The 14,240-nt window shown below is 34.3% G+C and overlaps 2 protein-coding genes across 5 annotated transcripts in view; one reads left to right on the forward strand and one right to left on the reverse strand.

Moving 5' to 3' along the window:
- The window catches only part of LOC123561737 (uncharacterized), a 348,910-nt gene that overhangs the window by 203,273 nt on the left and 131,397 nt on the right, over nucleotides 1-14,240 (reverse strand). The gene's annotated exons all lie outside the window — the stretch shown is intronic.
- LOC123559603 (uncharacterized) lies at nucleotides 9,413-13,932 on the forward strand. Its single transcript, XM_045351573.2, has 2 exons — nucleotides 9,413-12,736; nucleotides 12,901-13,932. The coding sequence occupies exon 1, from the start codon at nucleotides 9,448-9,450 to the stop codon at nucleotides 11,218-11,220; it is 1,773 nt and encodes a 590-aa protein (XP_045207508.2). The 5' UTR covers nucleotides 9,413-9,447; the 3' UTR covers nucleotides 11,221-12,736; nucleotides 12,901-13,932.

Below are 14,240 nucleotides of genomic sequence, written 5' to 3' on the forward strand. Positions count from 1 at the left end.
CATAAATGAAGCTGCTATTGCGCAGAAAAGGTAAATAGCTAATTTTGGCCCTTTCAGGGGCCATAACTCTGAAACCCATTATGGGATCTGGCTGGTTCAAGAAAAGAACCGAGATCTTATAGTGACACAAGTTTTGTACAAGTTTAATTAAATTCAAATAATAAATGAAGCTGCTATTGTGCAGACAAGGTCAAAATAGCTTTTTTTTGCCTTTTCTGAGGCCATAACTCTAGAACCCATAACGAGATCTGGCCAGTTCAAGACAGGAATCAATATCTTATAGTGATACGAGTTGTGTGTAAGTTTGGTAAAAATCAAATCATAAATAAAGCTGCTATTGTGCAGACAAGGTCAAAATAGCTAATTTTGGCCCTTTCAGGGGCCATAACTCTTGAACCCATAATGGGATCTGGCCAGTTCAAGAAAGGAACCAATATCTTATGGTGATACAAGTTGTATGCAAGTTTAGTTAAAATAAAGTCATAAATGAAACCACTATCGTGCAGACAAGAAATTGTGGACGGACGACGGACGGACGACGGACGAAGGGCGATCACTAAAGCTCACCCTGTCACTACGTGACAGGTGAGCTAAAAAGGGGATCGGATAATGCGATAAGAGAAGGGAAGTTCAAGGAGTAAAGTTCAACAAGCACAGCCAGTGTTTGGATGTTTTCGTCCCTAAAATACATAAACAAGGTGAAAAGATATACAACGAGGACATATCAAAAGAATACAGTGAAGCCCCGCCGGGTGGGGAAGTGTAAACCAGCAAACGACGCATCAAACCTCACTCTTATTCCCAATCATGCTCCCCAATTACGAAATAAAAATATAAGTGTGTTTTAATTTCATATATTTTCTCCGATATATTGCTTTTGTTTAAAGGACTGTTATCATGTCATCCAAAATTTTGAAGGAGACAAATTATTTCTTGTCATTATTTCTGTCATCCGTCAGTCTGTCCCGCCTCCCCAACTCCGTCTGTCTATCAGTCAAGAAATGTGTCCGTTCCATATCTTCTTACCCATATGAAGGAATATGAAATAGCCTGACACTAAAGTTTTCTGTAATAAAATGATATTGAAACAGTTCAGTTCAGCCAAGGTCATACCGTGAGTTCATACGTCGAACATGCAAGTTTGTCTGCTCTGTTCAAATACCATGGCGTGTTTTTCCTAATGAAATGATAACGTGTAGAACACAACTTTCATTGTGTTAATTTTTAATTGGAAAGAAAATCGTATATTACAAGATTTAGCTTACCAAAAGGTTCCTTCTAGCGCATATAAAATATTCTTTTTAAGGGATATTGTTTTAGCATAATGTTACAAATGTTTACTAATGCTATGAGAAAAAAATAAGTTCTGTCATTTTTTGGTGCAAATTTAAATATTTTTTAAAGAACTAATCTAAATATCAACAGTTTTACCATAATCCAAAGTTGTTTTTAATATAAGCAAGTGCAGTACACATTATGCTATTTGGAAGCATTTGTCTTGCAGTCTGTATTACAATTCCGGATGTTTTCACCACGCGATTACACCAGCATATATCTGCACACTTAACACAAAGAAATTTCATATATGCATTTACGAGTCGAAAAACAAAGCAGGAAGGGTAGAAAAGTACGCAAAATAAAGCACTTGCAAATCTGAAACGTTAGAAGCTAAAAAAAGCAAGCGACCAGGGACAATTTCATTACGTAATTATTTTTTGGCGGGAGTCCATTTTTATATGATGCATATTCATTTCATTAATCTCGATCTTTACTATGATATATTCAATTGACGAGTTACATGATTTAAACTTTATTATTGTGTCTTGTTGTTCTGTTATTTTACATAGTTGTATTGCACTAAAGACTGAAATAAAGACTGATTAGGCGTAAAAATATATTGGGCTAGAGGCTGTTTGTAATGGATATGCATGAGTCCAAGATGGCGGCGTCCTACGGGAAATCGGATTCCTTTGACGATACCATTACATGCTCAGTCAAGTGTGATATATTCACCATAAGTGTTCCTTCCCTTGAGAAGGAACAATAATTCATTGTTTTCACCGATTCAAATAACGTTTCATGGCGAAACTTTTACAACAATATGCTACGAATAATAAAATGAAATGGAACGGTAACCGTAGGTTTGAGTTTCCCATAAATTGAATTATAACATTTTGATGTATACGGTCTTACATAAATGATTCTTTATTTGAATATTTTTCGCATGAATGATAAGGGCCCCTATTTTCGTATCTCGTGTGCCCGACTTCTTATCTCGTGTGCCCGACATCTAATCTCGTACATGCGACATCTTATCTCGAGTACATGACATCTTATCTTCTTACATTTTATTTCGTGGTCACAACATCTTATTTTATGCGCACGATATCTTATATCAGAGGTTCCAATTTCTTTAGGAATGCCACTGGACCTTTCCGTTTTCTTTCAAATACGCTATGTGGCCTACATTGTGTCTGTGAGACATTTAACACAACAACATTAAAACACCTGTATGCCAGAGAACTGACGTAAAGACATTCGACTGACCAGTTCTACAAAAATGTTTATGGTTCAGTTGCCATCTATTTACCATCTTACCTCGGGCAGCCTATGAGAATAATCGCCATATATGTTCCCGACATCCTACATATAAATCAATACCGCAAATAACTGTAGTAAGTATTCATTTTTCTATGTACTATTGTAGTTTGGGACGGCCTCCCAACAGCTGCTGCCATGCAACCTCAGATCATGTAGAAGAGTAGACGGTCAATAAACAACACGATGCGCGAAAAAGCGATACGACCCTGGACACAGGTTACGATGTGCGATAATGCGGTATAACATTGCGACTTTAATGTTACTTGTCGTGTCGTATTGTCGTGCGTCGTTTCGCATTGTCGTGCGTCGTGTCTCCTAGCTATCGTGTCGTGTTGTCGCACGTCGTGTTGCAAAACACGACGGACGAAATACTGCATAAGCTAAACAGGTTGCATCTATGAAAATGACCATTCAAAGATAATAAGCTGTCTTAGCCAAATCATTTTAACAAGGCTTAGAGGTAATACCCAAAATTTCCCTGCTAATGACAATATGAAAATCAGAATTTCGTATAGAGGGTAACCGCTAGCTGTAAGCCATTCAAATAAACGACGAGTGAGAAACTAAATTACCTTGATGACTGTGGTGAATCACATGATCTAAATATTTTCTAAACGAAAATAATTTTATAAATAATAAGGGATAATATTGGAGCAATTATTGCTGTAAAGCTAAAATATAGCCTATCATATGGCAACATAGATGTATCATAAACCTACATAGATTTCAATCACAATCACCTTCTGATTATCTGGAACACTTCAAGAAACTGACACTTTTTATTTCCTTTGGGTTTGTAATTATAGGATATATATCATTATTGTCAACTAAACTTTATTAGTCCTATGTTAGACTATGTTTAAATTTCATATCTTTTCCTGGTAGGAAATTTATTCACGTTTCTTCAAAATATAACTTTGGTTCAGAGATTATTCCCAACATTTTTATAAAATTATCGACATATTGTTATAGTCATAAGCAATGTGTGAAGTAGTATTCATTGCCGCCATTAGATCTGTTTTCAGGTTTTAATTTGAGGCTCCAAGGTTATTGTCAGGGCGACATACAAACATACTAGCAGAAGGGAAGAAAATTTGATACTTTCTTATTCTCGCGTCATGCACTTCCACTCATTGTCATCTATCAATTGTAGGTCAAGTTCTATTATAATCAACAGAGATATATAAACAGAAATAAAAAAATGCCCTAACACGTTTTCACAATTTATGCTAAGTTTGCCAGGTTTTAGTGTTCAGTGCGAGACGTTATACATTTACAACAAATGGTTTAGTGGCAACAAAGAATTATTCTGACACAGTTATATATCTAAATTAGTGGTGGGAGTTAGAAATATAGAACGAACATAACTTTTAGGAGATGCCGCACATACGGACAAAAGAATTGTCAGAAGACCTAAATAGTCTTATATTTACTACAGTAGGTGAAATGTTTCTTTCAGGAAACTATCTCTTGGGTAACGGTGGTTGCCACGACTCCTTAAGGATCACGTGCGAGAAACCAGGGTTCGCTGCTCGGAAAAGTTCGTTTGCCGGTATCAGCGTGAAGGCGGAGAATTTCCGAGACCGTATAGTTACAACCGACGAGACTAGGTTATAGCACTTCGACCCGGAGACGAAATGCCAGTTCTATATATGAAAACATCCGAGGACTCCTTGCTTGGTTTTGAAATTCTTCAGCATCCACCCTACACCAAGATATATAATATTGGGTTATAAGAAATATGAATATACTTTCGATTATTGATTATTGATGCACCATTTCATATTCGATTATCAATTATGTTTATAGTCCGCTTTTGCAACACTAGATGTTATGAAGTTATATATATATATATATATATATATATATATATATATATATATATATATATATATATATATATATATATATATATATATATAGATAAGAATGTTTCAGTACTATTAAACTAACAAAACATTTCTTATTTACTAATGAATAACGATATGCATCATTTTGAAGAAATATATGAACATAATTCTATGTTTAAAAAAATATAACCAGTGAAAGCAAAACAATAGTAGACTCGTTTTGAGGGATTATGAAATAAAACTGATATCTTATTACACGGCTAGTATTTTCTTCTATTGTAAATGAATACTAGTTACCAGAAAAGCATATGTGATCAAAGGTGCGAGACACACAATATAATTGCTTTACTTACTTAAAAATTTATAAATCGGTATCTACGAGGGGTGTTCGAAAAGAATTACTTATTTTGATCTGGAACAGGGTTGCCACTTACCTTGAAAAGTCAGGGGGAAATGATTTTTTTTCAAGCTCAGTGAATTGTCTTGATAATGGTAAGAGAAAAATGAAGTTTTAGAAAAGTTGGGGAAAAATGAAATTCTGGGTCAATGTTTAAAATAATAATAACTTAAATGTGTTTGAATCAATTTCGTTTTAATGTTAACTTTGGAATTTTGAAGACCGAAAGGCTTTGTTAATGAAAGTTTGTTATATCTGAAACAAAATAAATATTAAAGGATGGATTGGAAGGCTGTAGGGGAGGAGGAGGCCGAATAAATTTGGTGGTATTTGTCAGTATGGTTCAGTCAGGCCAAAGTCAGGGAATTTCATTTTCTCAACAAAGTGGCAACCATGTGGAACGTTCAAAATGTAAGTAATCACAAATTTCTTTATTTCATGCCTTAAAGTTCTCCCCATGACTAGAAATGCACAATTTCAGTCGATAAATCCACTTCCGGAATGCATCACGGTACGCTGACTTAGGTATACTAGTAAGGTACTGGTATACGGCAGATCTAAGCGCCTGTCTGGGCCGATATCTCCGTCCAACGAGGAAGGTTTTCAATTCGGAAAAAGGAAGAAGTCACAAGAGGCAAGGTCTGATGAATATGGAGGGTGTGGTAAAACTGTTATCTTCTCTTTTTCAGGTAAATTGTAACAATGGCAGACGAACTGGCTGGGGCATTATCATATAGAAGTCGGACATGCTTGAAACCCGTGACTGGGCGCCGTTTCTGGTAATATTTTTACAATTTCTTCAATACCACATCTTTGTAGAATTTCCAGTAACGCTTTTGCCCCTTTTCACTGGCACCTGTATTGCAACACCTTCACCAAAGACAGAGAAGAAGATTGCATACAAAACCTTCTTTGCATTGAACTTGCGTTTAGCAATTACTTTCGCTGTTTTTGATGGCCCAGATTTAATTGCTGACCTTCATCGTAGGTTTGAAATAATAAACCCAAGTTTTATTGCCAGCGACTACATTTGCAACTTTCTTTTCATCATGTTTTGGAAATATATTGAGCAATTGTTTGGCTATTTTAACTCTATGCTTCTTTTGACCATCACTCAACAAATGAGGCACCCACATTCTTTAGAATGTAATGAACTCTTGATAGTGATTTGCCAACCGTTCGTGCAATAGCACGTACTGTATACCTAGAATCTCCTTCAACAATTTCTTTTACTTTTGATACATTTTCTTCGCAGATGCAGACTTTGACCTTCCTGATCTGGGTGCATTTTCGATCGACTCTCTGAATCAAATTTCTTTTTCCATCTACGAATCGTGTCGCAGGACACATTATTTGATCCGCTAACAGCAGAAATTTCAGCAAATATGTTTGTTTCAAAGAACAATTTATCTTAGAACGAGTTTTTATGTAGGTCCGTATTTCCTCCTTCTTTGCAATGCTTTTACCAACCGTTTTTACTACAGTAGTTAACGACTTCATGTATTCAAATGGAAAATCATCTATCTTTCAGTTAGATTTATTGGCAAATGTACACATCATTGTGTATATCGCTATACAGGTATGTATTGATTTGTTTCAAGTTCAACATGGATATTGAGCAACGACACAATAAGCAATTCTTTTCGAATACCCCTAGAACACCCCTCGTAAGTGGTTAAGAGGAATATTTAGTAAACAAAAGTAGACAGTGTGGATATAATAACTCTAACTGTGTTATATTGAATGACGAGCTCTACATACCTTTGTCCTAAATATATACATAAACAAAACTTAGTAGCATACCAAAATTTAACTATTCAAGTGAATACATGTACTACTAATGACGTATTTAAAATATTTCTTTAGAAAGTATCTGTAAACAAGGCTTACAATCATGTTAACATGTTACCGAAACAAAATATCAAAATACATGAGGAGACAGTTTCAAATAAGCTTAGCTTTCTACTCAGTGCTTCATGCCTTATTATGTTACGGTTCATGTTGTAAACGTATATACATATATATATATGACTAAATTATTGTTTAAACCAAGGCTTACAAAAACATTTTCGTTTTTGTTGTGTTGAGCGACCTGTGGAGTTTCCACTTTTTCTATTTTACAATCCTGTATATATGGTAATAATCAGAAAGGTTCTGTAAAAATTATTTAGTTTGTCTGTTTCAAGTCATTGGTATATTAACTTATAAAATGAATATATTCTTTAGCTACTATAATGTAGACTTTTTTTGTTCCGTATGTTCGGTACATAAAACCCGCAGACACCTTAGACGATTTCACAAACGATGACAAAAGTGATTATAACTATAACCCATTGTGTAGGAAAACAAATAACATTTACAACACTTGCAGAATGAGCAAAATAAGCAAATCATGCAAACATCATCAGAGTAGACGTACTTGGGAAAGGTCATATTACGTTAACCTTTATATTTTTTCTTTTCAAATTTGACCACCAATTAAAAAACTTAAGTCTTGACTTTTGAATGCTGTAATATCTTCTTTTCAAATATAATTTCAAACTAAATGTACCAGATATATGTAATAAAATGAGCCTTTGAAAGTTTTAGACATTAACCTATACACCCATTTCAAGACAATCATGTTCAAAAGCGCTTCACGTGCAAGGAAAGCCACACCGTCAAAGGCCTGTCCGGCTAGCATACCCTAACGTTTTGCGAAACTGGTTCTTTACCGTATCCTCGAGTGTCCATCATTCGTTACCGTAAGCATTTGCACAGCATAAAAAATAATTATCGAACTTTAAGGTAAACTAAGCACTTACCAGAAGTTAATAGCCTTTAATCCATAGATTTAACAAGTTTTAGCTGCAAACCATCCAAAATAAATTGTCCCCATTCCGTTAAAAAAGACATACTGCAGAAAATATCTGTCACATTTTGGTTCCAACGTCGTTACCCCACCACTTCCTGTGACGTCACATCACGAGAGAGGGAAATTTTCGATCACATGGCCTTCATTCATTTTGTAAACAAAATCAGACGAAGTCTCAAATTTATTTTGAGGTTAAAACTTCTATAAAAATTGAATTTAAACAGAAAAAGCTGTTGGTAGACAGGTAAACTATTACTTTTTTACAATTGTCTTAGTAGGGAGAGAAAAAAAAGTGTTGTTGCTGTTATTTCATTTTACATTTACTACTACGGTTGTAAAATATTTCCCCATGGATGGTCACGTGCACCTGGAAATTCTCGCAAGACTACATGAAAAACAATATGGTGTCGAATGAAGGCCAGTGACAAACGATGGACACTCGACGATACTTGTTGTATAGCAGCGATACACGTGAATGCGTCTTTCCTGGGAAGAACCAGTACTGGCCTCTTAGTTAGTTAGTTAGTTAGCTAGTTACTTGGTTGGCTACTTGGTTGGTTGGTTGGAAGGACGGACGGAGGACAGACGGACAGATAGATAGATTGATTTTCTAAGTCCAAAAGGGGGCCAAAATACATGTCAATATCGAGGGGTATATGCATAAACCACGTTAATGATGGATTTTGTGAAATTGACTTTTTGCGAAAAATTGGTGTAACTTTGAGTGATACATAATGTGTCAAAATTTCATGGCTATAGCATGATTGGTTATTGAGATATTGATTTGTGATCAAACCACGTAAATTATATCACATATTAATGTTTGTGCAAAAATCACGTAAAGTGATATATGTTGTAACTACCAACGGTATTGAAGTATTTGTTCTATGCAACAAACACTCCTTTAGATTTACAATTGTTTTGCATTAAATATTTTTTCAAAAATAATTTAAGAATATTCTGCATAAACCTATTAAATACAGACACACTCTTTTTGCACAGAATGTTTTCTTCAAGTGTCTTAATTTCAGTTATGCAAAAACAACGCAAATAAAGATATATCACTTTTGCACATAGAAACAGTTCATGTTGTCATAAGAATATTTTCTGCATAAATAAAGTAAATGAAAATACGTGGTTTTGCTTTGCAAATTGAACATCTGTTGTTCACACCATTCAGAACACAAACACATTTAATGAGTGTTAATTGGTTTTATCAGAGAACATGGTGATACAAAGGACTCATGTTCTAAGATAAAACAATGTATCTGAAATGTCTCAACAATGTTTCCCAAACTTTCTAATATATCAGTTTACAGAATAACAAGTGTAATGTACATAGATTTGTAAAAAGAATTGCTGGGATAACAATTAAAAAGGTATGCATATTTAATATTTTGAATATTAAATTGATGTATTATAATTTATGAGTTGCTACAAATATAGTTTTGCCATATTGTTATACCAATAATTCTACCAAAAATTCTAATTATTTTATTATGTATAAAATTTAATAAGTGAATAGTTGGAGTATATTACGGATTATAGTAAAACTTCTTAAAATAAACAATAATATGAAACTAACTAATTTATTATGAAATCAAAATGACTAATGATATACACAGAGTGACCATTATATTTACCGTTTTACTTATATTTTCAAAGATTTTCTCTTGCATCGTTAATTAATGCCATCGTATTTATTAATCATTGTACTATTTTGAATGCGCTTTCTTCTGTTTTAGATGATATCTGATAGTGAAGATGAGTTTTTCAAGTCACTGGACATTGACAACATTTCTAATACAGTAGTTAATAATGCAATATATCAGACGGACATTAGCATGGTCGCTGAAAATGACGCAGAGTATGAACAAAATGTTATAAACTACTACATTGCAACTTCTGATTTAAGATCCGTTGACAGTGAAGTACATCCAACAAATAAAAGCACGGTGGATGAAAAGGCAACGGCTATTGATAACGCAGCAGCTATGGTAGACAACAGTAAGGTAGTTGAAATAGCGGAGGGACTGATAGACAGTATTTTTGTTGAAAACGCCACAGAAAACGCTGCAGATCAGACGGACTATAGCATGGTCATAGAAATTGAAGCAGATTATGATCAAAGTATTATAAATTATTATATTAAGACTCAAAATGCAAAAGATAAGTGTTCTGTCGATGAAAATGCAGAATATCTGACGGATAATAGCGCGATTATTGAAAACGAAGCAGACTATCAGGAAAGAGTTATAAGTTACTATATTGCCACCCAAGGTACTGATTGTGACAAAAATGTCATAAATGTTGCATCGAGAAAGCAATGTAATGACGGTGACATGTGCAGAGGCCAATCACCTAAACCCAAACGAAAAAATTGGCGCAAAAAGCCTACTCGTAAAAAACTTAGGTATATTGACAATGAAAATACTACAGGAAGAAAGGACAACGTTGATAGTGGAAGTGAAAGCGAAAATATTCCTCTCAGCCATTTTGTTCGACTTGGAAAAAGAAAGTCGTATGAAAAGGATAGCTCTGAAAGTGACAGTGGGTTAGATAAAACATATCATCCTTCATCCAAAGATCTGAATTCCACCGATTCCGAATATATGTCAGATGCATCGGAAAAAACAAAAAGAGACCGTAATCGAAAGAAGAAAACTAAAAAACTAATTGAAAATGCACTTAAGAAAGCTCGTAAGCGTCCTAAAATGCAACCACAACAACAAAATAAAGTCATTAAAAGAATGAAATCAACAACACCCTCCATCTACAAAAGAAATAAAAGATCAGACATTTCAGAAATGTATGCAGCAGTAAATGCAAGTATAAAGGAAAATCTTATACAAAACGCAAGGATCAGGGTAGCTGAAAGAACAATAGATAAACTTCTCACAAAGAGTTCTCTAACACGGGTCAAAGTACCAGGCCATGGTAATTGCTTCTTTGAAGCTTCAATAAAATCAAGTGGATCAAATAAAACCGCGGAGGAATTAAGGGAGCTATTATGTGAACATCTTGAGGAAAAATCTGAGGATTATGCCTGCTTTCTACTCAATAAGCACAAACCTGATGATGACGAAGTCTTTCTGAATGAATATCTAAATGAGGTAGAAAATCTTAAACGTGATGGATATTGGTCAAACAGAGTGGCTGATTTTTTGCCACTATCTTTAGCAAATTTTGAGAAGAAATGTGTCATCATTTATACAAACAAAGAGGAGCAACACATCATTAAGATACAACCAAATCTTGTAGAACCAGCGCCAAGTGATGTCATTAACCTGGCATATATCTCTATTCCAGGACTTATAGAACACTATGACGCATGTACGGTTGACAATAACATTGATACACAGAACCAGTCTGTAAATGGAGAGAATGCAAATGAACATAATATTGACAAGCTGGTTGCTACACCATTAAACAAAAATGTAAATGGTACTCCAAGAAAGTCTACACCATTAAACGAAAATGTCAATGCTACTCCAAGAAAGTCTACACCATTAAACTAAAATATAAATGCTACTCCGAGAAAGCCTGCAAATTACAACACTCCCGTGAAAAGGCATTTAGTAAGAAAACGAAAGGCTACACCAGAGAACTGGAAACGAAATATAAAGAAAAAACTACGATTAAGTGGAAAACAGTATATCTCAAAGTCAGGAAAAGTTGTACCTGAAAAGACAGTAAAAGATGTTGACTGTGCTGAGTGCAAATATAAGTGTGATGAAAAATTTTCAAAAGAACGAAGGAATCAATTGTTTCAGTTTTATTGGTCATTGGCAAATTATGAAAGACAAAAAGACTTTGTGTGTACCAACATATCCACCAAATCAACAAAGTCAGTTCTTGATGAAAATGGACAAGTTGTGCCAAAGAAACAAAAAGTGAGAAACAAATTTTTCTTTGAGCTGAATGGAGAAAAAGAACAAGTATGTAAAGATTTCTTTTTGTCAACACTGGCCATTTCAGAATCATTCATGTATCATGCATTGCATAATAAAGAGGAGGGACATTTTTGTGGTACAGAAAGAAGGGGAAAAAGTACTCCGCCAAATAAAATTAGTGATGAAAGAATAGAATTTGTAAAAGAACACATCAAGTCTTTTCCACGCGTTCCGGGACATTACACACGTAAAGATTCAAATAGAGAATACCTTGGTGCTGATCTGAATATTACAAGAATGTATGACCTTTACAAACAAAAGTGTGCAGAATGTAAATATGAACCTGTGAAGAGTCAAATGTACAGAAAAATATTCAATGAAGAATTCAATATTTCATTTCATATTCCAAAAAAGGATAAATGCAATGTGTGCTCAAAGTACGAGATGGCAGAAAGTGATGGCACACTTACTGAAAATATGAAACACAATTACAATCTCCACCAAAAAAGAAAGGCTATAGCCAGAGAAGAAAAGGACAGAGACAAACAAGAGTCCAAACACCAACCAAAACTTCATGTTTGTGCATTTGATTTACAGGCAGTGTTGTACACACCTTGCTCATTAGTAAGTGTGATGTACTATATGAGAAAGTTATGCGTGTATAACTTATCTGTATATTCTTTAAAAAAACGGGGACGGATCTTGTTATTTGTGGACAGAAACAAACGGCATGCGAGGATCAAGTGAAATCGCAACCTGCTTACGACTGTATTTGCTCGCATTGCCAACACAAGTGGAACATGTCATATTATATTCTGATGCATATACAGGCCAAAATAGAAATCAGATCATGGCCTCAGCACTCCTTCATTTCGTCACACACAATAGAAACATAAAAACAATCGATCACAAATTCCTGGAGAGTGGGCACACTCAGAATGAATGTGACAGTGTTCATTCAGCTGTCGAGTTTGCTAAGAAAAAACCTAAAATATATGTTCCGAGTCAGTGGGACACCGTTATAACTATGGCGAGACGACGAGATCCATACCATGTAGTTCCACTTAGATACTCAGATTTTCTTGATTACAAAGATGTAAAGAAGAACCAAATTAAGGTCCAGACTAACGCTCGAGTAAAGGTATACACATAACTTACAATATTCATATTTTTAACTGCATACAAAACAATAATCATAACTTCGCATTTGTTAAAACAGTAGTTTTAGTTTATTATTTCTAAATATTTATTATAATAGTAAACTTAATTTTGCGAAAGTGTACAGTTCTTACATTTGTTTTTCAGGTGTCATGGATTCAGATTCGACACATGCGTTTTGTGAAAGACTTACCCGATACTATGCTGTTCAAGAACGATCTTAGGGATGATTTTACAGCTATAAAGATCGCAAGGGACGTCAAACTCAACGAGGTTGTACCCAACAAATACAGACAGAAACTCCCTGTCTCTGCAGCTAAGAAGAAAGACTTAATGACATTGTGTAAGAATGGAGCAATTCCTAAAGATTATCATGAGTATTACAAAAACTTACCATCAAGTGCCACAGTGAAGGATAGATTACCAGAGTCAGATGTAGAGGAATCTGATGGTGATCAATCAGACAACTAACCGAACATCAATGGTTGCTTAACTATTGTATATAAACGTATTGACTGCAGAAGCGATTCATAAACCTAAAGATTATAATTAAGATCTAGTCATAATTTTAAAAGACTATGAAATTTAGTGATAAATGACAATCTTTTGAGCATGAAGTGAAAAGGGAACTAAACGTTGCACAAGATTTGATGTCAAAATAATTCTATGTCTATTAAGAAATGTAAATCTCAAAGCAAGGAACATTGTGATAGTTTTTGAGTTTGATGGTATATGAGAACTGGTTTAATGACACGGAATCTAGGATTAGATTTTGTTGGAACAGTATGGTTTGATGCCATATGAAGACTCTATAAGACTAAATAACCTAATGTTCTTTGTCAGTATGACACCAAAATATGCTACAACAACTGTATATGTCTTTGAGCAGACATATATTTTAATAAATAACATAAACAGAGTGGTGTTATAACTTTGTTATACTTATAATCATTGATACACAATAATTTCGTTTAATGTGTAAAATAGTTCGTAAAAGACGTTGTTATACACATTTTAAAATATACTGTTGTCTCGAAATGTTTGGTGGAAAAAACAAGTATTTTGATATAACCTTATTATTTTAGTCAAAATATGCTATTGACTATCAAAAAAGTTTATGCTACAACAGAGCAAATCCAGTCACATGTTTTTTGTTTGAGTAGACATTGCGCTTTTTGAAAACATGTGAACATGGAATAATAACGTCTCTATATATGCATGGTTTTTACAGACTTAAATGTTTAAACTTTTGAAAAAAATATTTTCTGCAAAAGAAACGCAAATTGATATACATTGGTTGTGCATAAAACTCTTACCATTAAAATGCCACAGTGTGTCTGTGGAAAAATGAAGTATAAACAAATACGTGGTTTTCGCACGGAAAGAAAATTATTAAATGATAAAAACCTGCATGCATAAACATAGTTTGATATTCATCACCCTTTCCTATAATGCTACGTACTAGGGAATATTACACCATTTAGCAA

Source organism: Mercenaria mercenaria, chromosome 10 (genome assembly GCF_021730395.1).
Source record: "Mercenaria mercenaria strain notata chromosome 10, MADL_Memer_1, whole genome shotgun sequence".
NCBI lineage: Eukaryota > Metazoa > Mollusca > Bivalvia > Venerida > Veneridae > Mercenaria > Mercenaria mercenaria.

Coding starts and splice junctions, on each gene's coding strand:
- LOC123559603 (XM_045351573.2), top strand. CDS start 9,448: ATGATATCTGATAGTGAAGATGAGTTTTTCAAGTCACTGGACATTGAC.